The following is a 26,745-nucleotide window of genomic DNA, read 5'->3' as shown; positions in this document are numbered from 1 at the left end:
GATTGGATGATGCTCTGCGTTGACGCTTCCAAAGTTCAATTTTCCCAACTTCAGACATTGACACCTGCAACGCGTGACGTGTCTGACGTGCGTCGACGCGTGTAACGTGCTTTTTCAACGCTCGAAACACTCGGAAAGCGACGCTCGAAAAGCGCCTGATGTGCGTCAGGTCCGTTAAAGCTCGTCCACCATAGACTTTGAATGTAAAAGCAACGCCCGTGACGCTTGCAACGCGTCCGGTGTGAACGCACCATTTGGCGCTGTGAACGCAGCAATAGGATGAGAGCAAAAATAGTTGTGTGTGAAGTTTTTCTTTTGAGATGTTTCAAGAAGTGACACCAGGAAGAGAATAAATGAAAAACAGGATCAACAATATATAAACATGAGAAAATGTTCTTTTGTATTTGTTCACAGGTTGTTAATTTAGATCCTCAAAGCAAAGGGAAACGTTCAATTTGGGAAAAATATGACTTGGGTTTTTGATTAAAATTCAGTGAAATTAAACTTCTCTTCAGTGTTTTTTGTCCTTATTCTCATTAAGGTATTTACACATTCATCTGACATCATTCCAGCACACATAATGTGACAATTCAGATTGTCCTGAAAAAAAAGATGTTTGATTTAATATGACTTCAAAGACTTGAGATTCTCTAAACATTAGTTCACAGAGACCAGAAGGACAGAAAGTGGTTTTAAAGGCTGAGTTATCAAACTCTGTACAGCATGGACCACCTGAGATCAAGTTGAGCAGCAGCAGGAGCAACCTGATCCTCCCCGATCAGCTGTGGACGGTTCTCAGAGGGGACATGTTGAGTCCTGATGGGACCAGTCGGCCACAGCCACACTGTACAAAGCAGCTGCAGCAGCCTGCTGACCGGTGTGTGACGGTGCAGATCACTCAGTGTGACCGACACACAGCGGAGGATTCATTTCACTTTCAAGACACAGTCAGAGCCGACTGGAACAGGAAGTGTCTCTGTTCATGCAGCTCACTCTCTGTGCTGTGGACAAATCCTCAGCTGATGGAGGTGAAGGTGATGGAGTGTTGAGCAGCTCCTGGTCCACTTTACAGAAGCTGAGAAACTCCACACAGACCAGTTCACTCTCTGAAGGCTACAGAGTCTCATTGTCCTCTGAAGGTTCAGTCCACACACTGATGGTTTTGCGTCACATCCAGAGGAACCCTGGTTCGATGCTGGACTCTCTCAGCTCTTCACACTGCTCCACTGACACTCAGCAGATCTTCTGGTGGTTCCTCTGTCACTCAGTCTGGATGAAGCTCTGCTCTCCTCAGTAGATCTTCAGGACACACAGCTTCCTCTCTGCTCTCAGTTCTTCCACCTGCAGAGAGATGAGAGGAGATGATCAGAGTCTCTGTGAAGCAGCGAGGACTTCAGTGGTGGTTCTTCAGTCTTGAAGGACCACCACTGTCAGACCAACACAACAAGCCTGTGGCTCCGCTGATTGGCTGACTGTGTGTCCTCTGCTGTCCAATCCTGAAGCTGCTCAGCGTTCTCCTCTCACAGCCTCACTGAGAGTCAAACACTGGATCTTTGTTCTCACACTGACTGTGTTTAGTACAAACCTGCTGAAAGCAGCATGGACTCACTCCAACCATCTACTGACCTCAGAGTCTGCAGGCTGCAGTCTGGACTCTGCTGAAGATCAACCAGCTGTTGCACATCTGGATCCTGCAGATTGTTATAGCTCAGGTCGAGCTCCTTCAGGAGGGAGGGGTTGGACTTCAGAGCTGAGACCAGAGAAGAACAGCTGATCTTTGACAAACTGCAGCTCCTCAACCTGAATAAAGAGAGAAAGCAACAGAATCAATGAGGAGGAACCAACCAGATGTGTTGATGGAGAGATGAGCAGCTCCACATTACTGTGTCCTGATCAATGAGCTGTTCTGTTGTTGTGGATCTTCATCACTCACATCATCCTCATGCAAAACTCAGCCACACCTGCTGATGAGGACCAGAGGGCGGGTCCACATGACACCAGCTTTAAAGTCGTAGCATTGGCTCCCTGTCTGCTTCAGGGTGGATTTTAAGCTTCTTTAACTACTTTTTAAATGTCTGAACGGCCTTGCTCCATCTTATTGATCTGATCAGCTTTGACCACATCGACCCTCGTGGATCCTGAGCTCCTCCAGCAGCTCCTCTGATCCACATCAGAAGAACAAAAACTCACAGTGAGGCAGCTTTTAGCCACGATGGCCTCCATCTGTGGAACAGCCTGCTGGAGAAGCTCAGGACTGCAGAGACTGCTGAGAGATTTAAAAGATGGTTAAAGACTCACCTTTCAAACAGGCTTTTAAATGACCTTTTAAATTCTGCCTTTTTCATGTTACTGCTGTTTATTTTGTTGTATTTTTTCAGTTAATTTTAGGTCATTTCACTATTTCAGCTTTACATCGGATCCATTTTATTGATGTATTTTTACTTTTTAAATGTTCACTTTATTTTATGTATCCAAATTTATTTATTTATTTTACCTTTTGAATTCTTCCTGTTTCATGTTATTGCAAGTTAATTTGCTGTGTTTGTGATGTAAATTTTAGATTTAGTATTTCAGTTTTACATCGCATCCATTTTATTGATGCATTTTTACACTTTTAAATGATCGCTTTATTTTATTTATCCTAATTTAGGCCTTTCATTCTGTTCTTTTCATCTTTTTTTTATACTTTTATTACCCCAGTGTTTCCTCAGGGGGTCCTCCGCACTGGTGGCTGTATCAGCTCTGCTGTTGGGGGTTCTGTCCATGGGGCCCTTTGGCCCGGCTGGTTGGGGGGCTCCCCACCTCGGGTGCAGACGCCCTCGGCAGTCATGACCTGTGACCCTCCCAGTGTGGACGACCCCAAATCGTGGTGTTTTCCCCGAGCTTCAGTGCCGTGCCATGTCTCCCTAACGTTAGTAGGTTTGTGTGTGTGTGTGTGTGTGTGTGTGTGTGTGTGTGTGTGTGTGTGTGTGTGTGTGTGTGTGTGTGTGTGTTAGGGTTGCCAACACCCAGAGACTGAAATAAGGGACACCTCACAGTGAGTTTTGGGGGGGTCAAAAACGCATATAACAGCATTTTAGCAAAGTTATACCTATGACAGATTATAAAAACACATTAGGCTACATTAGGTTGCATTACACTTACAGTAACAAGATTGTAATACCTCATGATCAGTTTCTATTTTAGCCATACATGTGACGCAGTTATTATTCAAGTATATTTATTGCTAATTGTGCAAAATAACATTAAACAACTGCTGTCTCTTCTGGATTTTAACATTTTCTCTTTGCATTTTCAACTAAAAAAAAGTGCAAAATCAAAACTTAAAAACCTTCTGAAACAAACAACCCAACAAGGTGCAGAATCTAAACTGAAAACACACACACACACACACACACACACACACACACACACACACACACACACACACACACACACACACACAAACACTGTGGATAGTGCCTGCCTGCCTTCTCCCTATCTCTGTTTCTCCTTAAGATGTACACACGTGGACAAAACTGTTTGCAGGCTCGGCTCTGGGCATAGGCAAACTAGGTGGCCGCTTCGGGCGCAGTGTCCAGGGGGGAGGCGCTGTGGCCGTAGACCTGGGTGCAGACACTGTTTTTTCATCTGTGTGATTTTGACAAAGATCAGCTCACATTTGATGGTGATTTTATGCAGAAATGTGAGAAATTCCAAAAGGTTCAGATACTTCCTCATACCACTGTAGAGCTGATGTGCCTTGGAAAAAACTTCCATTTTTGTCTCATCTGTCCATAGGACATTCTCCCAGAAGTTTTGTGGCGCGTCAACATGTAGTTGGGCAAATTCCAGTCTAGCTTTTTTATGATTTGTTTTTAACAATGGTGTCCTCCTTGGTCTTCTCCCATGAAGTCCACTTTGGTTCAAAAAACGATGGATGGTGCGATCTGACACTGATGTTCCTTGAGCTTGAAGATCACCTTTAATCTCTTTAGAAGTTTTTCTGGGCTCTTTTATTACCATTCGTACTATCCGTCTCCTTGGTTTGTCATCAGTTTTCCTCCTGCGGCCACGTCCAGGAAAAATGGCGACAGTCCCATGAATCTTTAAGGGCAAATCCGTTTTTTTGACACCTGGACCTTATTTCTAGGTGTGTGCATGCTCATATACTCACTCAGACAAACATGGTGCAGCTCGGAGTCCTTTAGAAGTTATTTAGATCCAACCGATTTAGCGGGGGCCACGGCAAGGGAGCTTCAGCGTGGGACATAATCTCTGCAAAGTCCCTCATTTCGGCTATATTTTTCCATCCATCGCCAGTGTTATCATAAAGTCAGCTCGTCTACCGTCTTCAGGTGGGTCAGCTGACAGTTTTCGCTAACTTAGCCACAATTAGCTCGGATGGGAATGTTGGAGCTCCTCTCCCCAGCAGAGAGGCACTTTGAGTCAGCCTCAGCTGTCACGGCGCCTGGGTGCCTGATCCCAGGGGCCAAGTTGGGGCCAATTGGATAAACGGCCCAGAGTTGCTCCACGGAGGCGACGGGAGAGCTCCAGCAGCCGCGCCGCGGCCTGCTTCACGCACATCTGTGATTATGCGGCAGGTCCCCGCGCGCTCCGCGGCCGAAAAGGAGCGCATCTCCACCCGGGAGCGGAGATCCGGAGCTCTCCTGTCAGCAGGAGAGCCCTGGATCTGCGCCGTGGCTGCTGGAGCTCTCCCATCAACGGGAGAGCTCCGGATCTCCGCTCCCGGGCGGAGACACACTCTGTGCCGGCCGCGGAGCGCGCGGGGACCCGCCGCATAACCACGTAAGTGTGTGGAGCAGGCCGCGCTGCAAGTGCCTCTCTGCTGGGCAGAGGAGCTCCAACGTTCCCATCCGAGCTAATTGTGGCTAAGTTAGCGAGGTGTCAGAGAAGAGTAAAGCTCAGCAGATCCCATCCGAGCAGAGCAGAGCAGAGCTTTGAGCATCCAAGCCCAGACCGAAAGACAACCCGGGGCCACCATGGGGCCCCCCCGCCCGGCACGGCGCCCAGCGTCACCGCCATGGCGGACGGTTACCCCGACCCAGCGGCCCAGCCTCCAAGCCCGGCTCCACAGGCGGGAAACTGGACCCACGCGCCGGCCGTCCCTGGCCGTCTGACCGTCTTCAGGTATGTCAGCTGACCCACCTGAAGACGGTAGACGAGCTGACTTTATGCAGCCTCCCGGCGTGTCATACGCCCGGGTGCCGTGACAGCCGAGGCCGACTCAAAGTGCCTCTCTGCTGGGGAGAGGAGCTCCAACATTCCCATCTGAGCTAATTGTGGCTAAGTTAGTGAAAACTGTCAGCTGACCCACCTGAAGACAGTAGACGAGCTGACTTTATGATAACACTGGCGATGGATGAAAAAATATAGCCAAAATGAGCGTTTTTGCAGAGATTATGTCCCGCGCTGAAGCTCCCTTGCCGTGGCCCCCGCTAAGTGCGGCTAAATCGGTTGGATCTAAATAACTTCTAAAGGACTCCGAGCTGCACGATGTTTGTCTGAGTGAGTATATGAGCATGCACATACCTAGAAAAAAGGCCCAGGTGTAAAAAAACTGGAGCTGCCCTTTAAATTTCTGAATAATATGTGCAACTGTAGTCAGAGGAACATCAAACTGCTTGGAGGTGGTCTTATAGCCTTGACCTTTAACTAGGGGTGTCTTCAAACATTCGATGATCTGTTCGAAGGGGCCTGATTCAAAGGTCAATCATACAGTCGAAGCATCGCAAAATGTGGCGATGAAATGAAGACCATTCCATTACAGCTGTATGGGGGTGCTGAGTGACTGAATAAAGCCTATTTGATATACATGTTAGCCCATGGCCGCGGGAACTAGGGGTGCGGAGGGTTCTGCAGCACCTCCTCGCGAATGTAGCAAAAAATTCCATAACTGAAAACTCCATTTCAACTTTTATTTTATAAATAATAATTAATTTAGCTATGTTTTCCCATTAAATGTAATTTGATGACAGCTTGAAAATAAATTCAATTTCATGAAACTAATCTGCATTCTGCATTTTCACAAGGGGTGATGTTGCGCGCAGCGCTCACACTGGCTGCTCTTACAGTGCTGGGAAGTTGGTCTATTTTCAGAGAGTCGGCTTTTTTAGCTCAACTCCCAGACAAGAACCGACTCTTTCGACTCCTGGACGACTCTCCATTATTAACTTAAGGTTGTAAAACTTGATAGCTTATGTTTACTGTTTTTATGAAAAATCACCATAATTGCCAATATTTGTGCTTTCATTCTGTCATAAAATCAATCTTAATGCCAATTTCTGATTCACTACAAAGAATCAGGTCTGAGAATCATTATTTTGATAGGCCAAGAGCACAAAAGCACATTTGGAAAGTTATGGCAGCAGGCTGCAGCACAAGGTAAAAACACTGCTTGATTATGATTTTGCTGCCGTGCAGTCAGTAGACATGATTTATCAACTGCTGAATTGTATTGAAACATCAGTTTTACTAAGGCTGTATCATGTGATGCCATCACTAATCCTGTTAGACATGTGTTCAACATGTGTATTTTTTATTCTGCCGCTGAGCAGTCTGCATTTTGTGATGATTTTAATGTATAGTTCATGGTCAGCAACACGGTCAGCACAAGAGCATCTCATAACGTTAGGCCTGGTAGCTGTGTGTGTGTGTGTGTGTGTGTGTGTGTGTGTGTGTGTGTGTGTGTGTGTGTGTGTGTGTGTGTGTGTGTGTGTGTGTGTGTGCGCGTGTCTGGCCCCACCCTCTTTTTTTCTCAGCACTGTTGAAAAAATGTTCCCTCGGCTATGTGTTAGCCTATCAAATATCTGTGAAAAAATTTACTTAACTTGTACTTTTATTCAATATTCTATCTATTTAGTGATTGTGAATGAACCACCATGGTAAGTGGCACAACCCAATGGTGATTTGGCTTAACTTTAAAAGGCTCAGAATGTCAGAAAAAAAACTTCAGCAGTGTGGAAACATTTTGATCAAGTCAAAGATGATCCAAAAAAAGTCAAATGCAAGTTTTTTCAGCAGATCCTTTCATATCATTCCACAACAACTAACATGGCTTTCCATCTTAAACGGGTAAGTAGCCAGATAACTGGGCCAATAAAAGACTGTTCTGTCACTCACTTCTCATTTTTAATGTAACGCTAGTACGCCAGGCATCATATCATGCTATCTGGGCTTATAGGATATATAATTATTTTTTCTAGATTCACCCACAATATCAGAGTGGCCACAGCTCATCAAGCCCATTTGTTTGATGTTTAGAGTTACCGAGACTTTGTTCCAGTCTGTTTCAGTTGTGCGTAGGAAAAAAATAAAAGTATTGTTTTACCTGCCTGCACTGTTTTTTTTTATTACTGCAACATTCTACTGTAGCCTATACTCAAATGAAAAAAAAGAGTATACATTCAACTGTTGATGATTGGCAGGATCGGACGAATCAGATTCGACTATGTAAATTCTTAGTCTGGGACACCTCTACCTTTAACTGCTTGTCTTTAATTTTCTCTCTAATCTCCTGAGACAACTCTTTTCTTTGCTTCTTCTGGTCCATGTTGAGTGTGGTACACTTCATGTGACTACCTGTCACCCTCTATATGAGCGACTGACTGATTACAAGATTGTAGACACCTGTGACGTTAATTAGTGAACACACCTTGGATTGACATGTCCCTTTGGTCACGTCATTTTCAGTCTTTTCTAGGGGTACCATCATTTTAGTTCAGGCCTGTTTCTTGAGTTTATTTTATTTAAATAATGTTGTAGATGTATGGTTGAAAAGCAATGCCTGACTTTCATTAGTTAAATTTCAAATAATTTTTTTCATTATTTTATTTTTTATTATTACTTTCGTCAGATTCAAGTTATTTCTCTGACCATTGTGAATTTTTTTTTCATTAAACAAAGGCTACCAACAATTTTGTCCACGTGTGTATGTGTCCATCAATGGGAAGTGGGGGAAGGCTGTGACCATAAGAGATTGGTCCTGATAGCTGGGCGGATAAATGCAAATATGCACCATAATCGTGCAAATGTTGATACAAGCAGCAAAATTAGCATGGTGACTCCTTAAGGTGCACTCAACAGATCTGTCCGACTAGCCACCTGAAAATCCAAAATGGCGGCCATTTTTCAAGATGGCTCTTGCAATAACCATTTTCCTCATGAATCTGTATCCACCCCACCAATTTTAGTGATCTTGGTGTCAAATTGTATGTTTTTGGGTATGCTGAATTCATTTTTGACACTCTCAACACTCTCAATTACATATAGTGTCAGAATATAGCCAATTATATACATTAATTTGGTCAATTTATATGATTTGTATCTGGTTGCATGGCTCTGTGTCGCTGCTTCATTTGTTTTGTATCACCAGGTGCTTATGCATGAGGTGTAAGGGTGTAGTGGTAGAGGTAGCACACAGAAGTTTTCTGTGTGTGAGAAGTATAGCCTGTCTAGCTCTAAACATACTGGAGATGAAGATAATGATGGGCCATGACTTGAAGACAATGTCTGATGAGTAAAAGACTGAACTATTTAATTTCCTCGCAGAGAAAATTTGTGACGCTGACACAACAAGCACCATCGTCATGACAAGGGCAGATAATGCCATCAGCAACAGAGTGAGGTCCCTGGATGCCGTGGCCCCATGCTCCCAGGAGGAAGCTGACATAGAGTGTTTGCACATGCCAGGGACGCAATGTTGCAAGGTAGCAAGTCCATTATCATCAAAGCAAATGACACTGATGTTGTCGTTATAGCAGCGTCGACTCTGCCATCTTTACAAGAGCTTGGGCTAGAAAACTTGTGGATAGCCTTTAGACAAGGAGCCAGTGCTCAAGGGATTCCTCTCCATGAGCTGGTTTCTTTAACAGGGCCAACAGGTAGCTGTGGTTCAGTGGGGAGAGTGCTTGTCCCACAATCGAGAGTTTGTGAGTTCGATTCCTGTCTGACCCCTGTCTGTATGTCGAAGTGTATGACACTGAATCATGCAATGGACTATATGCACAACTCAATCACTTCCTGAACTTCAGGAGGCTCTTTGCTTCCTGTCTTTCAGGGTAGGACGAGCTCATTAATCCAGGTGTGTCTGACCTCTGTAACCACAAAAGTAATGGTCAGACACACCTGTATTAATCAGCTCATCCCTTCACGAAAGACAGGAAGCAAAGAGCCTCCTAAAGTTCAGGAAGTGATTGAGTTGTGCATAAAGCCCATTGCCCCCAATTGCACGATTCCAAAGCAGACGCTATGGATAAAAGACAAACTTCTCCATGATAAGTTTCAGATTATGACCAGCAGAAACTGGAGAACTTTGTTGTCCTTAGACAGATCCAGTGCAGCCAGTTGTGTTAAATGAGGCAAGGCTGGATCTCTTTGCCTGCAAGCACAGGACTTATGATGCAATTCCACCAACCACAGCTGCCTTGAGGGAGAACGCTAAGCGTGCTGCCAACCAGCATCTGGGGCCAAGCAACTTAAACCCAGAAACCAGCACTCCTGCCGACTAGGGTTGGATTCGAAGTGAAAAGTTATGGAAAATACACTGGCCAACCCTTCCATCAATAGCCACATGCTGCCAGGAATTGACCAAATGCAGCTGCAAGAAAGGCTGCACCTGGAGGTGCCTATGTTTCCGCGTGGGACTTTCTTGTACCACTCTGTGTAGCTGTGTTTTTGACCAGCAAAGTCACAGTGAACCGAGTTCAGTAAATGAACATTTGACGGCAGATTTCGAATATTTTGAGCATTATTATTTTAGCATTAATGTGATGTTCATGTTCAATTAAGTCAGTTTCTGATTTATAATGATTCTTTCCTTTTATTTTGTATGTGATTTGTGAAAGCCATATATGTCGTTAATAAAATATGTTTTGATGTTGTAATTTTTGGTTTATTTTATTAATAGTCATCTACATGGTGCTTAAATTCTCTTGAGAGTGTCAAAAATGAATTCAGCATACCTACAAACATACAATTTGACACCAAGATCACTAAAATCGGTGGGGTGGATACAGATTTATGAGGGAAATTATTAGTGCAAGCGCCAGATGGTGACCATCTTGGAAAATGGCCACCATCTTGGATTTTTCAGGTGGATAGTTGGACAGATCTGTTGAGTGGACCTTAAAGAGTCATCATGCCAATTTTGGTGCTTGTATCATCAAATGCAAGAACAAAAGAAAAACATATTAGGAGAGAGTTAAGAAATTCTGAGCCCGATAGCAAAAATTAAAAATACAATAAAAATTTGAACTCACCTATTTATTTCTCCAGGGATATTTCTTGCTACTTTTAACAGCATCCAGCAACTCCTTGACTTTTTGTGCAGCAAAAAAGAAGTCATTGCAGGACATGTCCATGCCTGCCTCGCTGGTAGTCACTCGCTACACACTACAGCGTGCACGTACCCACACACTGGGACTGAGTCACATGCACATAAGCATGTTTGCTCTGAAGCCACAGGTTGAAGCTGTGGCTGCCTATCCTGGCTGTCAACTGAGAGGTCCTAGTGCCCATAGTTTACAGTTGGCCATGCAACAAAAGAAGGCAGCCAGACATGCAATTCATGGCGCAGAGAGACAAAAATAAAAGCACCTTGCTTTTACCCATGCGGCTGGGACAAACAACGTCCCATACGGGGTGCGCCTTTTTTGGCTCAAATACGTGATGTCCCGGCTAATAGGGGACAGTCGACAACCTTAGTGTTTGTGTGTGTGTGTGTGTGTGTGTGTGTGTGTGTGTGTGTGTGTGTGTGTGTGTGTGTCACTGAATATGGAGGGATGGATTCTCTGTTTTAGTTTTCCTCTGTTTAGTTTTTATCTTTGTCATGACTTTAACTTGTTTTCAGCACTTTGTGCTGCTTAAAGGTTGTATGGAGGATTTTCCATGGAGAGAGAAATCCAGTGACTGTTAGTCCTTTTTGAAATGGTGCGCATGCGTGACCCACACCCCCTCCTCCCCTGCTCTCTACGGAGGAATGCCTCCTCCTTACGCAGAAAGTAGCATGTAGCATGTAGCTACTTAGCATCATAGCGCTAACACATAGCTACCAACGTGTCTTTTTGAACAACATAAAACACAGCGAATATGAGTAAAATCCTGCACTTGCGCCAAATCCTGTACCTGAGCCGTCCCTGCTCTCAGATGGATCAGAGGAGGATGGGGGGAGGTTTGTGTGGAGCTGCATGACTGGAGCAGACTCATGCTGGGAGCTCACAGCTGATCTGTGTGTGCAATGCAACATGCAGGCGTAAACAAACCCCCCCCCCCCTCCTCCTCTCACTCTCCGGACTTTTTCATACAAGTCTTTTTCATACAAGGCACATTGCAGCTATGATTAAGAAAAATTGTCTCAAGTCTACAGGTGAAAAGGTGTTGATAGCGGCAGCAGAGCCGAGCATGGGTGGAGCGGGGTGGAACGTGTGGGGGAGGGGGGACGAAAAGGGCGTAAGAGCATGACAGTTACGCTACAAATGTAGAGAGGTTGATTGACACGTTAGAAAACCAGATAACGAGGCTACCTCTTTAATGATTGGCTAAAGTAATGTTGGTTTTACAATGTCCAGAGTTGATTAATGTTTATTTTCTTTTTTTTTATCACAATAAAAACAAGGCTGCTACAGCTTAATAACGCCATTTTTTAGCTTTAATTCATTTTTGTTAGTAATAAAGATCTTCTATAAAACCTTTAAAGTAAGTTTGATTGACTTATGTCAGCACAACAGTCACACACCTTCTCATGTCCACACACACATCAGTAACCTGCTGCTGAGCTCAGTCCACTCTCTCACTGCAGGATCAGAGTCTCAGATCACAGCTCCTGACAAACATTTCTCCTTCCACAACAGTAACAGACAGTCAACTAACCACAGAATCTCCAGACTGCAGAGTGGACTCTCCAGAAAACCACACAGCTGCTCAACTCCTGAATCCTGCAGCTGGTTCTCACTCAGGTCCAGATGTTTCAGATGTTTCAGGAGGGAGGGGTAGGACTTCAGAGCTGAGGCCAGAGAAGAACAGCTGATCTTTGACAAACTGCAGCCCTTCAACCTGAATAAAGAGAGAAAGAAGTGAGATGAGAGGACAAAGACCCAATCCCATTTCTCTTTCTAGCCCTCCCCCTTGGCCCTACCCCTATGAAACGGAGTGCTAAGGGGTAGGGCAGAAAGTAAACCCCTCCGAATTGGGACACCCCTCTGACAATCGCGAACGTCGTCGATCGTGTAGCAGCCTGCCGATGATGCAGGCAGATGCGACAATTGTTTGCCGAAGAAGAATGTTTTTCTTACATTTTAAAACTTTATTGACAAAATACTGACATTTATGAACTTCTTTCATTACGGACGCTGCCAACTTGCTGATCTTGGAAGGCTTTCTGAGAAATCTGTCATTCAGTGGCGGCCGGTGGCGAGGGGCACTTGTTCTGTTCGCCTGGACCGTGACTGGCGGGCGGGGTTAGTTCACTTCCGCTCATTTCCCACCCACGCATTCCAGGCGGGCAGTGCTGAAGAAACCAGTTTATTTAAAATGATCGTCTATCTGTTGTGTTTGGAATGCGCCTGGAATGCGTGGGTGTGGAAACGATTGGTCCCACTAATGCGGAAGTAAATCAACCCCGCCCGCAAGTCATGGTCTAGGCTGAAAGAACAAGCGCCCCTCGCCATCGGCCGCCACTGGATCGTACCCCTCCATGTGAAGTGTGCCTCTCGAGAATCTCCTTTTGGAGGGGTGACTGGCCCTCCTTCTTGGCCCTACCCCTATGTCATAATGACAATTGGGACACAATTGGGACGTGCAAAACGAGTGGAAGGGCCAAGGGGAAGGGCTAAGGGGTGAAATAGGATTCAGCCAAAGTGATGTTGAAGTGATGGAGAGGTGAAGAAGGTTCAGACTGGAAGAGTTTAGAAATGTAAAGTCCAAACAGCTGAAGCCAACAAGAGAAGAGTTCTCATCAACACCCCCCCACCCCCCCACCCACACCCACACACACACACACACACAAACACACACAGTTTTTTTTTATGTTGTTCAAATGTGAATCTATTCTGTATAGAACTCTAAATCCTGTAAGAGACTGAGCGCAGATGAGAGCACCGGGCTCTCTCTAAGGAGGAGGAGAGAGGAGCTACCTGGCAAAGGCAACCTAAATAACCCAGAACAGAGGTGAGACTGTTAAAATTGTGTCTGTGACTTTAAAACTTTTTTTTTTTTTTTTTTAATAACTTGAAAAACTGTAGTTTTACTGCTGCAGGTATTAAATGAATGTTGTGATTAATTTTCACAGACTGGGCTCGCCTCACAATGAGCTATGAACTCCATCTTCAGTTAAAACCCTGGCTGCAAGTCTAGATTGTGATGGTGTGAGCACACAGTGTTTTTCAGCCAGCATATGTTGAGACACTGGAGGAGCTCCAAACTGGAAACATACTGTGACTGTGCAAAACGTTATTTGTAGTTGTACTGTATTTAAATAATAATAATAATAATAATAATAATAATAATAATAATAATAATAATAATAATAATGATTATGTAGAGTAGATTTTTTTCCCTTGAACTACAGCTTTCTCATCATCTTTACCTCTTTGCAAGGAATTTTTGTTCTCTATCAAGAGCTTTCATGGTGCTTTGACTTTTCTGACTGGTTCCCCCATGATCACCTCACTGCATTTGTGACTGAATTCACGTTTGTGTAATTTAGGCCGTAAGTCTTCCCTTACAACGGTGGGAGCTAAATTTGACACTGCCATTCCTCTAATCACTCGACCGGAAGGAGAGGATCTTCAAAAAGATGGGATTTTCTCTTCTTTTGCTGCTTTGGCCAGTGAGTTCAGCCTCCCATCTCTTTCGGTTTCTCCAGGTGAGGAACTGGGTAAAAGCCTGATTTCCTCATTTTCCAAAACTCCCACCAGAGCAGATGAGGAGGAACCTCCACAATTCAATCCCCTGCAAAGATCTTTCATTTAAACATGTATAGAATCATTCAGTCATATGATGGTTATTGAACTACCAGAACAAAGGAGGCTGGCAGTGTGAGATGGGTTTGGTCTTTGAGGAACGATGGTGGGAATCTTCTCGGAGTGTTTTTCATCAGACTTCCATCTGTGCTCCTTTGACATTGATACAACTGAGGGTTGTGTTTCGATGTCATTATTCTAAAACTGGGTTTCCTCAGATGTCTCCTGTAGCAGGAGGAGGTTTCTGGGTGGCCTGCAGTAATTAGCCAATCCCAGCAGGGGGAGCTGGCTATAAAGGCACACTGTATCTGCGCTCCAGGTGCTGTGTTGGAATTGAGAGCATGTCCCGCCCCTTCGGCCCCTCTCTTCCGGTTCTGTGTTTCTGCTCGCCTTAGAGCTATCGGCGTTCTGCTCAGCTTCGATTTGCTTAGAGTGAACAGCTGCCAGGCTGAGCTACCACTAAACTGCGGTGAGTGCGATCTTTTTCCCCCCTCTTGGTGCGCAGCTATGTCGCTAGTTAGCAACGGCAGCAGTAATCAGCTGTTTTGTGCGTGTGTGGGCGCGTGTAGGTGATTATTCCCGTGACGCCCCCCCCCCCCCCCCCCCCCCCCCCCCCCACTCCTCTCTGTCGGGTGGACAGACGGATGCTGTTGGCGTGGTATGTTGGCAACACAGCCCTAATGGCCTTCCTTAACACCAGCTTTATTAACCAGATCTCCATTCCACATGCTAGGGCTCTGCCGCTGCTTTTCTGCTGCAAGACTGCCTTCGTGGTGACGGTGCACGGCGAAGATAATTGTGACTCCGGATTTGGTGCTCTCAGCTGAACTGCTCCACGGTCCCCTCCAGTGGTCCTGGTCTGCAAACTGCATGCAGCCGGCAGCGAGGCTGTCACTGCTGAGCACCACAACGCAATTGTCGGGCGATGCGCCTCCCCATGTTATTTTTAGGGTGTGAATGATTAAGGGTTATTAATTTCCCCCTTCCTTATTTCGGGGGTCTTAGTTATATTATGTTTTTCTGATTTGTTTGTTTCTGGTGGTGCCATCACAGTTACCGTTGGGTTCTTTTCTTGCTTTGGGTTGCTTTCTTTTGTTTATTTGATTTTCCTCGTGATGGCATATTTCTGTTGGTTCTCTTTTGTCTGTTTTCTTTTTAGTTAAGTTCTCCCTTGTTGTAAGGGGGTATCCTCTCCCCTTTCTGTTTTGTTAAAAGGAAATAAGTTTTGTTTGTTAATTTCAGGTGGGGGCAGTTTACAGTCATTGCATTTATTTATTTTACTTGTTGTGTTGGGACTGCCCACCACCTGTGTTAGATTGATTTTTGATTATTGATTCTTTTTGATTATTGTTTGGTTGTTAGGAACCCCCCCCCCCCCTTTTAACTATTCCCTTCTCTTTCCTCCCCTCCAGAGGCTGAGCGTGGTGGTGCAGGTGTTCCCGGGTGGTGGTCTCCTTCCTGTGTGACGTGTGTACACCCCATAGTTTGAGTGTGTTCATCTTTATTTTGGTGTGAAAGTGTTCACGTGTGTCTGGGGTGATCCCTTCGAGACTCTCTTCTCCCCTCCTACACTGTGCCCCTAACGGTAAGCCAGCCTCTGTTTGGGCTTCCCTGTCTTTCCCTCCAATTTTAAGGTGTGTGTGTGATTTGACGTGTTTTATAAAAAGATTATTTTCTGAACGGAACCACGTCTCCTGCTGCCTTAGTTCCGGACCTGGGTGCCGTAAGGGGCACCTTATGATGCACATATTTCCCTGGGTGTAACTCCCAGGGTGGCGTTGTCAGGCCCCGTGGTGTACAGCATCAGTTCAATAATCAATGCTGTACACCGCTACACAATTTCCCCTTCCCGTTGCCACACTCCCAACAAAGTTGACATTTCTGACCGATGTTCAGGTTCACCCTGTAACCTCACTCGCATGTTTTTTCTCCTGCTCGACCAGCTATCTCTGGGTTTCCTGAAGAACATTCTCACTTCTCATCTGAGCAGTTAGAGGTTTTGGTGTTCACCTGTCTGATAGCGAGACGCCATCTCCTCCTAATCCCAAAATGCCCCATCAAATACACTTTGGACTAATGAGGTGATGTTTTATTGAAAATAGGAAAAAAATTGATACTCCAGGCAGGGCGAGCTGAAAAAAATTAACAAAAAGTGGAAACCATTTCTTTAATTTTTATGTCTATATTTAGGATTAATTTCTCACACACTCTGCCTTTTTTCAAGGTAATTAAAATGTTTGTACATTTTTTTTTTATTGTTGTCAGTGTATGATATTATACATTTTGTTCCCATATGTATGACACTTTTTTTTCACAGTTTTTGGTTTATTCTTTAATTTGCTCTACATATAAAACTTAAAGGTGTAATGTAGGATGTTCTATTTGCTTTGAGTTCCGGGTGGATCATCAAAATAACTGGTGGTCCTGTTTGTCAATCATTTTGCTGTGCTGCTTTTGTAAAGCCGTTGTATGTGCTCGCTCCCAATCAGGTTCTTCTTACTGCACATGCGCATTCAGAGTGTTTCTGTAGCCGGTGAGCTTCGGTTTCAGCCAGTACTTACTGATGGCGAGTCTGATATAATGAAACTGCAACTGCTTTGGAAGATAAGCTTTATGAGCGAGGCCGATCGCAGAAACTGTAAACGGAGCCGTGCACGCCCGGGGAAGATGGGCTCGCGCTCGCACGCTTCCGACATTTGATAGGCGTTTCCTCGGGAGAAGCAGTAGAGCAGGTAGGATGGTCATTTTTCAACAAGCGAGTAACAGACATTTGGCTTCATCTTTTCGAGAAAATCCTACATTACACCTTTAAAACAAGAAAGATGTAGAAATGTGATTTCATGTAAGTGCCATTATACTTTGGCTTGCTGACCAATAAAAATATATTAAACAAAACTATTCTGACTGACTTGATCTGAACTGTTCAAGTGAGTCAGAATAGTTTTTCAAGTCCAGTGGAGGAAATGTCAACAGACAAAGTGACCTGACATGAAGCCAACAAGTCAAGAGTTTGTTAGTTTCTTCTCATGGAGATCTTCAGTGTGGATCACTCACAGATCTGTCGTTCTCATCGGTTTGCACTTCAGTGTCAACACAACTTTCATAAAACACAAACCAACAGGGAGTCTGACCTCAGATCCTCCAGACTACAGAGTGGACTCTCCAGAAAACCACACAGCTGCTCAACTCCTGAATCCTGCAGATCATTCCAACTCAGGTCCAGATATTTCAGATGTTTCGGTAGAGAGGGGTTAGAGTTCAGAGCTAAGACCAGAGAAGAACAGCTGATCGTTGACATCTTACAGTTCCACAACCTAAGTAAAGAAAGAAAGCAGCAGAATCGATGAGGAGGAACCAAACAGATGTGTTGATGGAGAAATGAGCAGCTCCACATTACTGTGTCCTGATCAATGAGCTGTTCTGTTGTTGTGGATCTTCATCACTCACATCATCCTCATGTCAACACAACAGTCACACACCTCATCTCCACACTGGGGCTGTCAATCGATTAAAATATTTAATCGCGATTATTCATATGATTGTCCACAGTTAACTCGAATAAACGCAAATTGAGCGCACTTTTTTTTTTAATCTACTCTAAATGTCCATTAAAGGGAACATTTTCAAGTTGTTAATACTGCCGTCAACATGGGAGTGGAAAAATATGCTTGCTTTATGTAAATGCATGTTTATTGTTGTCGTCACAGTCCAGAACAATATCAAATACTGTCCAGAATAATCTCCACATAACCTCAAACAATCTGCAGGCTCAGAAATAGGCCGGAAGGACATTTTGACCTGAATGGAACATCATTTAGTAATAATCTGACCATGTAGTGTCCAACCAATGGAACCAGTCCAAACATGTTTCAACACAGACTGATTGAGCTCCTGCATCACGATAACAGACTTCTGAAGCAGTAAGTCCTTCTAGTCAGTAATAGGAGAAAATTACCTTGAGCTTTCAGAAAAGAAAAGAATGGCACACCCTCCATATTTCTCTCTGCTCCTCATCTAACATGTTGTTACCACAGACTTCAGATACAGAGACGCTGCTTTCACACTGTGGCAGCCATCTTGTGGAGGAGCCACTTGCAGCCACGCACAACGTAATATGTGTGATTTTTCCAAACTGCTTATCCTTCTTCTATTTTGGTGGATCAAAAACAGCTTTAAAGTGCATACCGCCACCTACTGTACAGGACTGTGCAGTATCACAACACAGACCTCAGTTTCCCAAATTACGGTGTGAGACAAAGGTTACGAAACGTGCGCAAGTTAACATCGTGTCAAATAAAATTGTGGCGTCAATAGGAATTTGAATTAACTTGTTATTATCGCACCAATTTTGACAGCCCCAGTCCACACACATCAGTAACCTGCTGCTGAGCTCAGTCCACTCTCTCACTGCAGGATCAGAGTCTCAGATCACAGCTGCTGACAAACATTTCTCCTTCTACAACAGTAACAGACAGTCAACTGACCACAGATACTCCAGACTGCAGAGTGGACTCTCCAGAAAACCACACAGCTGCTCAACTCCTGAATCCTGCAGCTGGTTCCTACTCAGGTCCAGATGTTTCAGATGTTTCAGGGCGGAGGGGTTGGACTTCAGAGCTGAGGCCAGAGAAGAACAGCTGATCTCTGACAAGCTGCAGTTCCTCAAACTGAATAAAGAGAGAAAGAAGTGAGATTAGAGGACAACGTTTGATGTTGAAGTCATTGAGAGCTGAAGAAGGTTCAGACTGGAAGAGTTTAGAAATGTAAAGTCCAAACAGCTGAAGCCTCCAGGAGGAGAAGAGCTCTCATCAACACACTGATCACTAACATGCTGCAGAGCTCAGTCCACTCGCTGTCCCTCCAACATTTTTTTTTTAGTCAAAACAATATGACTATGTGCAAGGGAGCGAAAAAAAGCCAAAAGGCTTGTACAAATGCCGCTTCTGCACAAACTCAAAGTAAAAAAAAAGAAATGACCATGTGAAAGTCATACATGAAAAGATGTAAGTCCAGCACAAAAGTAGAAAAAGAAAAGAAAAAGAGAAAAAAAGCAGAGAAAAACAAAACAAAAACAAACAGAAGTCCTACAAAATAAACAAAGACTAAACAAGACATGCAATCTAAAGTGATCCCCATATATCTCATGTACATGTCATTGTGTTTGGATTAGGTCAGATATTACGATATGAAATTGTTCTTCAAGCTTCTTTTGTAGTTGAACATAGATGAAGACGCTTCTAATAAGTCCAGATGCATATTCCACACTTTAGGTCCATTAAATCTGAGCGAGAACTGCTCAGGATTTCTCTTGTATAAGGGTAAGTGCAAACCAGGAGCCTGTCACGTGGCATAATTATGGAATTGGTTATTAAAGGAGAAGTAGAGCTTGATGTGCGTCGGCCAGTCCGAATCATCGAGAGCTCTGTACACAAATATACATCTGAAAAAAGTTTTAATGTCAAAAATAATTTACAAGTCAAATTTAATAAACAAAGGTGCACTTGAAGCATCAGATTTAGAATAAGTGGCAATTCTCAAGAATCTCTTCTGTAAAATGTTAATTTTGTGAATAAGCGGTGAAGGTATTTCCCCACACAACATTACAATATGTCAGGTCAGGATAGATCAGACTGTAATAAAGAGTAGATAAACACCTTGTCTGAATCAAATGCCTTCTTTTACTTGTAATCCCAATAGACTTTGTTATCTTTTTGCATACATGCTCAATATGTTCTTTCCAATTTAACTGATCATCAATCCTCACACCAAGAAAACTGATTGAGTTCACTCTGGTCAGCTCTTCATGACTGATGCAGGTTTTTATTGAGTCACTGTTGTATTTTTTATTTCCAGCAAATAGCATAAAATTTGAATTTTTAACATTCAATGTAAGTTTGTTTGCTTTAAACCATTCAGAATAGTTTGAAAGATCATGATTGAGCTTCTCTATCAGTACATTTAGATTAGGGATGTGCGATACCACTTTTTTTCAGACCGATACCGAGTACGAGTACTTCATCTTCAGTACTCACCGATACCGATACTCGCATACCGATACTTTATATACATAAAATTTAAAATAATGCAATGACAGATTATTTTTGAAAATTAATTTTTATTTCTAATAAAAAGGCAGCCCAGGCACTATGTTTAAGTCCAAATAATAGCCTGAAAAATAAAACAAACAACTGAGTTTGCACTTATTTAAATGAAATTAAGTGCAAGATAAAACAATTTCTCTGAATTTTAAGTTGTTTTTTTTTTAAATGAACTGACTTACAAGACGTAAACAAACAACTCTAAGTTATACACTTTTTAAAATGAATTTATTTTAACGGTTTTTAAATGAAATTAAGTGCAAGATAAAACAGTTTTCCACTTTACATAAACTACGGTTTTTAAATTTTATTGATTTTTTTTTTATGAACTAAAGTCAAAGACAGAAGTTTAAAGAGTTGCTCGTGTTATTTGTGCTGCTCTCGGATCTCTGCTCTTCAGTTTCTCGGTCTTCTGCAGGAGTTTGCCGTCGAGTTGCTGCCGGAGTTTTCTTTTTTCCAGCACAACAGCGTCAGACTCTCGTCAGACTCTGGTCCACAAGCTTCGCCCTGAGCTGTTTATACAAATTACTAGTGGTAAACGAGCAACATCGCGCACCTCCTTTAGCAATTTTAGCATTGCAGAGTTTGTATTCTGCAAAGCTAGGCTCGTTTTCACTTATATAAAAGAATTTCTACACCGGCGAAGTTTTGGTGAGACGAGCAGCCGTTCTGGATTCATTCCTGTTGTCTCTGCACTGGATGAGACTCATGGAGAATCAACCCGCCGCAGTGTAGCGACTCCCAGAGAGGAGCTTCTTCCTCTTTCATGTTTGTCGGCAGTTTGCATCCCATTTGGTTGCACTACCGCCAACTGCTGGTGAGGAGGGCTTACTACGCGTGGGGTTTTCTTGCCGTGAGTATCGGCGGCTGGCATCGGTAGCCTTCACGAGTACCCGATACTTTGAAATAAGGCCAGTATCGGCCCGATACCGATACCTGGTATCGGTACTCGCACATCCCTAATTTAGATACAAGTAGATTTGTGTCGTCAGCAAACAAAATTGGAAGAGCATCTGCAGAGAAAGAAGCAAAATCATTAATGTAAAAAAAATAAAAAATAAAGGTCCCAAAATTGACCCCTGTGGTACACCATAGATGGCAGGATTCATACTTGAGTTGTGATTGTTCATACATACATATTGTTTTCTATTTGTTAAATAATGACACAGCCAATTATACTCATTGTCTCTAAGCAAACATCTGGAATTCTCCAAAACTCCTCTAAGTCATTTGACTCCAACAGATTCTAACTTCAGACTGTGAACTGACCTCAGAGTCTCCAGGTTACAGTTTGGACTCTCCAGTCCAGAACACAGAATCTTCACTGATGAATTCTGCAGCTTGTTGCGACTCAGGTCCAGATGTTTCAGATGGGAGGGGTCAGACTTCAGAGCTGAGGAGATCACTTCACAGTGAGAATCAGAGAGTCCACAGTCAGAAAGTCTGTAATGAGACACAGAGAGGACAGGACGTTATGAGAGAGGACACTTTGATGGATTGTTTGACATCAGAGCTTCAGATCTTCTTCTCAGGTTTGACTTTGGCTTCATTAAAGAGAGAACATAGAGTTCTGGAGTCATGGAGCAGTGAAGACTGATGGGCCGCATGGTGGAGGAGAGGTTAGTGCCTCAGAGCAGGATAAATCTTATAAGTTCACAACTTGCCACGCGATACGGCAATAATCTAAAAATATTTGGCCACAACATGAACTTTGCTCTGTGCAGACTGCACCATGAAGACACCAGTTGAAATGAAGCTGACAGCGTACGTGAGTCAATGTGAATGTGGAGCAGCTTGACGGGAAGCAGAGACCTTTCAATTTATTCCGTATGGATGTAGAACAGTTGAATCATCAATTTCAGCTGATAGCTCCTCATAGGGGTGGGCGGTATAAACAGTATAAACGTATGCGAGAAAAATTTGGCCCATGGTAGGGATTTTAGTCATACTGCCCAACCGCGATAGCACATTACGCCCTCTAGGTGGCAGTAAAGCACCTTTTTAGATGCCCCGTTCCCCGAAGAAGTAGTACACAACAACAGCGATGGCTGCGAGCAGTGAACAGACAGAGGAAGTGCTTGTGAAAAAGATTGGTGCAACATCTATAACAGCGATCTGTAACTGGCGGCCCACCGGCCGAACAATAATATGTGGCCCGCCAGATGATTTTGAGAATCTGAGGCAGCTGCTTCACGGAGGCAGTAACACCGTCCATTACCTGTTAGTATCCAGCTCTTCCAAAACCACTTTCATTACCTGTGAAACACCTGGAAACACTCTGCATCGGTGAATAACCTGAGCCTTGCAGCTCCTGTTGCCTTCAGGGACACTTCGTAAAAGTAGTCTGCTGATAGACGCTACCAGTGCCTCAGTCAGCTGTTAGCTTAGCTGTTAGCCACCGACGAACAGGGATCAGTCACAAAAAAAATTGGCCCGACGCCAAATCAAGTTGCCGACCCCTGATCTATAATCTGGACATGGTTTGGGTTCAAAGTAACTTGACTTATGTTATTTAATAGTTTAAAAACTACTTCCTGCTTCCATGCTTTCACCATGTGCTATGGTAACCATTAAAAGACTGTTATGCTGAAATGTATATATCAAATTATAACGTGATATATACCTTCTAGTACCATGTAAGTTTCAAATTATACCGAGATATAAATTTTAGGCCACATCGCCCACCCCAAGCTCCTCACATTGGTGTCAGATGATTACCCCAAATTTCTGACAATATGGAGTAAATTTAAAGCACATTGCTCCCCACCCCAACAGTTTGACAAATGCGGGAGCAAGCAAATTCAGCTGGCCGTATTAAACCAAACAGCATCAGGAGCTTCTGCAGCACGATCAAGTTCTCTGGTTGAACAAGCTGTTTGATATATTTTCGGGTCCGGAATGATTGGACAGGCGTTAATATCGAGCCTTGATTGAGGAACATCTCCACAGAGGAATTACAGGAACTACTTTCTACAAACATCACTGAGACACTGATCATATCATGTGGACTCACTTAGCCTTCCTGCAGTTCCTCACAGCTGGGATCAGTCTCCGTCGTCCCTCCTCTGACGTGTAGTACTTCAGCAAGTCCAGCTCCTCCAGGACCTGGTCTGACATCTGCAGCATGTAGGCCAGAGCTGAGCAGTGGATCTCAGAGAGTTTCTCTGATCTGTTCTCTGACTTCAGGAACTTCTGGATCTCCTGATGTACTGAGAGGTCCTTCATCTCCATCAGACAGTGGAAGATGTTGATGCTTCTGTCAGGAGACATTTTATCATTGTTGATCTCCTTCAGGTTCTGGATGACTCTCTGGATGGTTTCTGGACTGATCTCTGTCCGACCCAGCAGACCTTCTAAGAGTCTCTGGTTGGATTTCAGAGAGAGGCCATGAAGGAAGCGGACAAACATGTCCAGGTGGCCGTTCTGACTTCTGAGGGATTTCTGCAGGACTTTCTTCAGGAACTCATCCAGAGATGAGAGAGCATCATCAAATCCAAAGAACTTGAACACTTTTCCAGAAAAAGGCTTTGGTTCCCAGTCCTCTCTGAAGAAGGTCTTCAGTCCGTCTGTCTTCCTGTTGGTGAAACAGTGGAACATGAAGACTGCAGCCAAAAACTCATGAACACTCAGGTGGACGAAGCTGTAGACGGCTTTCTGGAAGATCACAGACTCTCTTTTAAAGATCTGAGTACAGATTCCAGAGTACAGCGAGGCCTCAGTCACATCCAGACCACACTGCTCCAGGTCTTCTTGGTAGAACAGGATGTTTCCTTTCTCCAGATGTTCAAGGGCCATCCTGCCCAGCTTCAGAAGAAGCTTCTTGTCAGCCTCCGTCAGCTCCTGTGGACCCGTCTCAGGTCCTTCATGGTACTTGAGCTTCTTCCTGTGTGTCTGAACCAGCACAAAGTGGGAGTACATGTCAGTCAGGGTCTGGGGCAGCTCTCCTCTCTGCTTGCTGCTTAACATGTGCTCCAGAACTGTAGCAGTGACCCAGCAGAAGACTGGGATTCCACACATGATGTGGAGGCTCCTGGAGGTCTGGATGTGGGAGATGATTCTGCTGCACAGCTCCTCATCACTCAGCCTCCTCCTGAAGTACTCCTCCTTCTGGGCGTCAGTGAAGCCTCGCACTTCTGTCAGTCTGTCCACACATGATGGAGGGATCTGATTGGTTGCTGCAGGTCTGGAAGTGATCCAGACCCGAGCCGAGGGCAGCAGATCCCCCCGGATGAGGTTAGTGAGCAGCAGGCTGACTGAAGACTGCTGGGAGACGTCAACCAGCCGCTGTTTGCTGCTGAAGTCCAGAGAAAGTCTGCTTTCATCCAGGCCGTCAAAGATGAACAGCAGCTTGCAGACAGCCAGCTCCTCTGCCGTCACCTTCTGGAGCGCCGGATGGAAAACATGGAGCAGCGTGAGAAGACTGTACGGCCGCTCTCTGATCAGGTTCAGCTCCCTGAAGGAGAGAACAACCAGCACACTGACATTCTGGTTCTCCAGGCCCTCGGCCCAGTCCAGAATGAACTTGTGCACCGAGAAGGTTTTTCCGCTGCCGGCCACGCCGCTGGTCACAACCACTCGGATGTGTCTGAGCTGCTGGGCCGAGGCTTTGAAGATGTCCTGAGCCCTGATGGCAGTGTGATGGAGGCTCTCCTTCCTGGAAGCTGTCTCCAGCTGCTTCAGCTCAGGTTCCCTCTGAAGCTCCTCACTGTGTTCCTCTGTGATGTGGAGCTCAGTGTAGATCCTGTTGAGGAGGCTTCCTCCTCCTGCTTCATCACTTCCTTCAGTCACACGTTCACATCTCCTCCTCAGACTCTTCTTATGTTCTTCTAGAAGCTGCTGCAGTCCTGATGAAGAACCCTGGTCCTGCTGCTCCTCACAGACATCACTGCTCTTCTTCTCTCTGTGGACACCAAGAAACATTTACTCTGAGCAACACAACACACAGCAAAGACACAAAGATCCAGTTTCAACTCTCACACTGATTCAGAATAAAGAACTGAATCTGAAAGTTTGACTATTCTGTCTGGTCACTCACTTAAGTACCAGTGAATCCTGACACCCTTATTTTTTTTTAAATATAAGCTTTAGTGAAACCCTGTTTATACACTGAGGCCCATCTTCTTAATGTGCCCCACCCGATATACAACATCACATTAGTTGATGCCCTCAGTAAAATATTGAGCACATCTCTCACTCTAGTTTTGAGGAAATAACAGTTTTTTACTTCAAGTCTGCAGGTCCACACAGGGTCTTCATCACCCCCCCTCCCCTCTCCCTACCTCCTCCCTGCTCTCTCCTGCAGCTGATGTGTGCGCCAGAAGCTGGCACTCGTGCTTCATTCGCCCCACCGAGGGATCAAGACAAATGTGGCCCTCTCCATCATTTAAGTTGCCCACCCCTAGTCTAGTGGTAGAGGACACTGACTTTAGAACAGGTGATCAAGTGTTCGAATCCCTGTCAGGGTGTACGGTAATCCAGTTGGGCCCTTGGACAAGGTCCTTAACACATATGTCCACGCCTCAGCATGAGCAAAACCATAAATGAAAGAGTCATACCGGCTCGGACGTCACCCGGGTCAACAAGGTCCATGTCAGTTATTGTGGAAACCGGGCATACTGATGAGAAATTGGCTACTGAAACAAGACACTTGTGGAGCAGGTCGGAGAATAGAGAGTTAATGGAATGCTACTACAGCAGTAATCCCAACGAAAGGGGCTATATCCAGAGAATGTGGGAACAATGGTTACTTCGAAAGCCAACATCTAAGCTGTCCAAGAAACAACTACTAAGTCAGTGCTTGAATATTTGCAAGAGGAAGTTGCTGTCACAGTTGGAGATTGATGAGGTGCAACAAGAATGGGTACCAAGCCCCAACACCTCACCCACGGTACAAGATGCTACATCAAAGGGGAGCCAGGACGAGTACCATCGGAATCTCTACTGGAAGATATGAACACAGCACTGCTAACTATCCCTACCAGCACCATCACTGAGATCAATCAGCTGATATATGCATTAGCGACAGTCATCCTGGAGATGCTTGGCTACAAGATGAACAGCATGAGTAGCTGGAGTGACCAAGAAAAAAAGAAGGCTAGAGGCAAAAATCATACCAACACGGAGAGAAGTTAGCTTCCTCACAGAACTAAGCAGAGGCGTGAATCTTAAGAAAGAACTGCCTAAGAAATACAGAAAGCTGTCAATAACTGAGACACTGGAGACTGCTAAGCAACGACTCACAGTTCTAGCTTAGGGTTGCAGGCAGAGCACAGCAATCTCCCAGAACAAGACCCAGTAGTAATTACAACAGCAGATGTACAGGCAAGAGCGTCCAAAATGAAGAGCTGGACAGCACCAGGGCCCGACAAGATCCACACCTACTGGCTTAAGCCTCAGCACCACATGGAAAGTCCTATCAGGCATCATAGCGGCCAAGATAAGTAGGCACATGGGATCAGTACATGAGTGAAGCACAAAAAGGGATTGGCAATAACACCAGAGGCACCAAACACCAGCTACTGGTTGACAGGGCAATCGCCCAAGACTGCAAGGCCCGCAGCACCAACCTGTGCTCTGCCTGGATTGATTACAAGAAAGTCTATGACTCAATGCCACACACGGATACTGGAGTGCTTGACACTGTACAACTTCAACAGGACTCTGAGACCCAAATCCAATTCTGTTTTTCA

At 44.6% G+C, this 26,745-nt stretch overlaps 1 protein-coding gene across 1 annotated transcript; it reads right to left on the bottom strand.

The window, feature by feature from the left end:
* Positions 1 to 9,282: 9,282 nt before the first annotated feature.
* On the bottom strand, positions 9,283 to 24,895 carry LOC115394655 (NACHT, LRR and PYD domains-containing protein 12-like; the record flags this gene model as incomplete). Its single annotated transcript, XM_030100012.1, has 6 exons — positions 9,283 to 9,379; positions 11,869 to 12,051; positions 17,090 to 17,272; positions 18,443 to 18,625; positions 21,326 to 21,499; positions 23,070 to 24,895. Coding segments are annotated over 6 exons (2,646 nt in total), but the record flags the coding sequence as incomplete, so codon positions are not given.
* Between the last annotated feature and the right edge of the window lie 1,850 nt (positions 24,896 to 26,745).

The sequence above is a fragment of the Salarias fasciatus genome, chromosome 9 (assembly GCF_902148845.1).
Source record: "Salarias fasciatus chromosome 9, fSalaFa1.1, whole genome shotgun sequence".
Classification (NCBI taxonomy): Eukaryota; Metazoa; Chordata; class Actinopteri; order Blenniiformes; family Blenniidae; genus Salarias; species Salarias fasciatus.
This window is presented reverse-complemented; position numbering and strand designations above follow the sequence as displayed.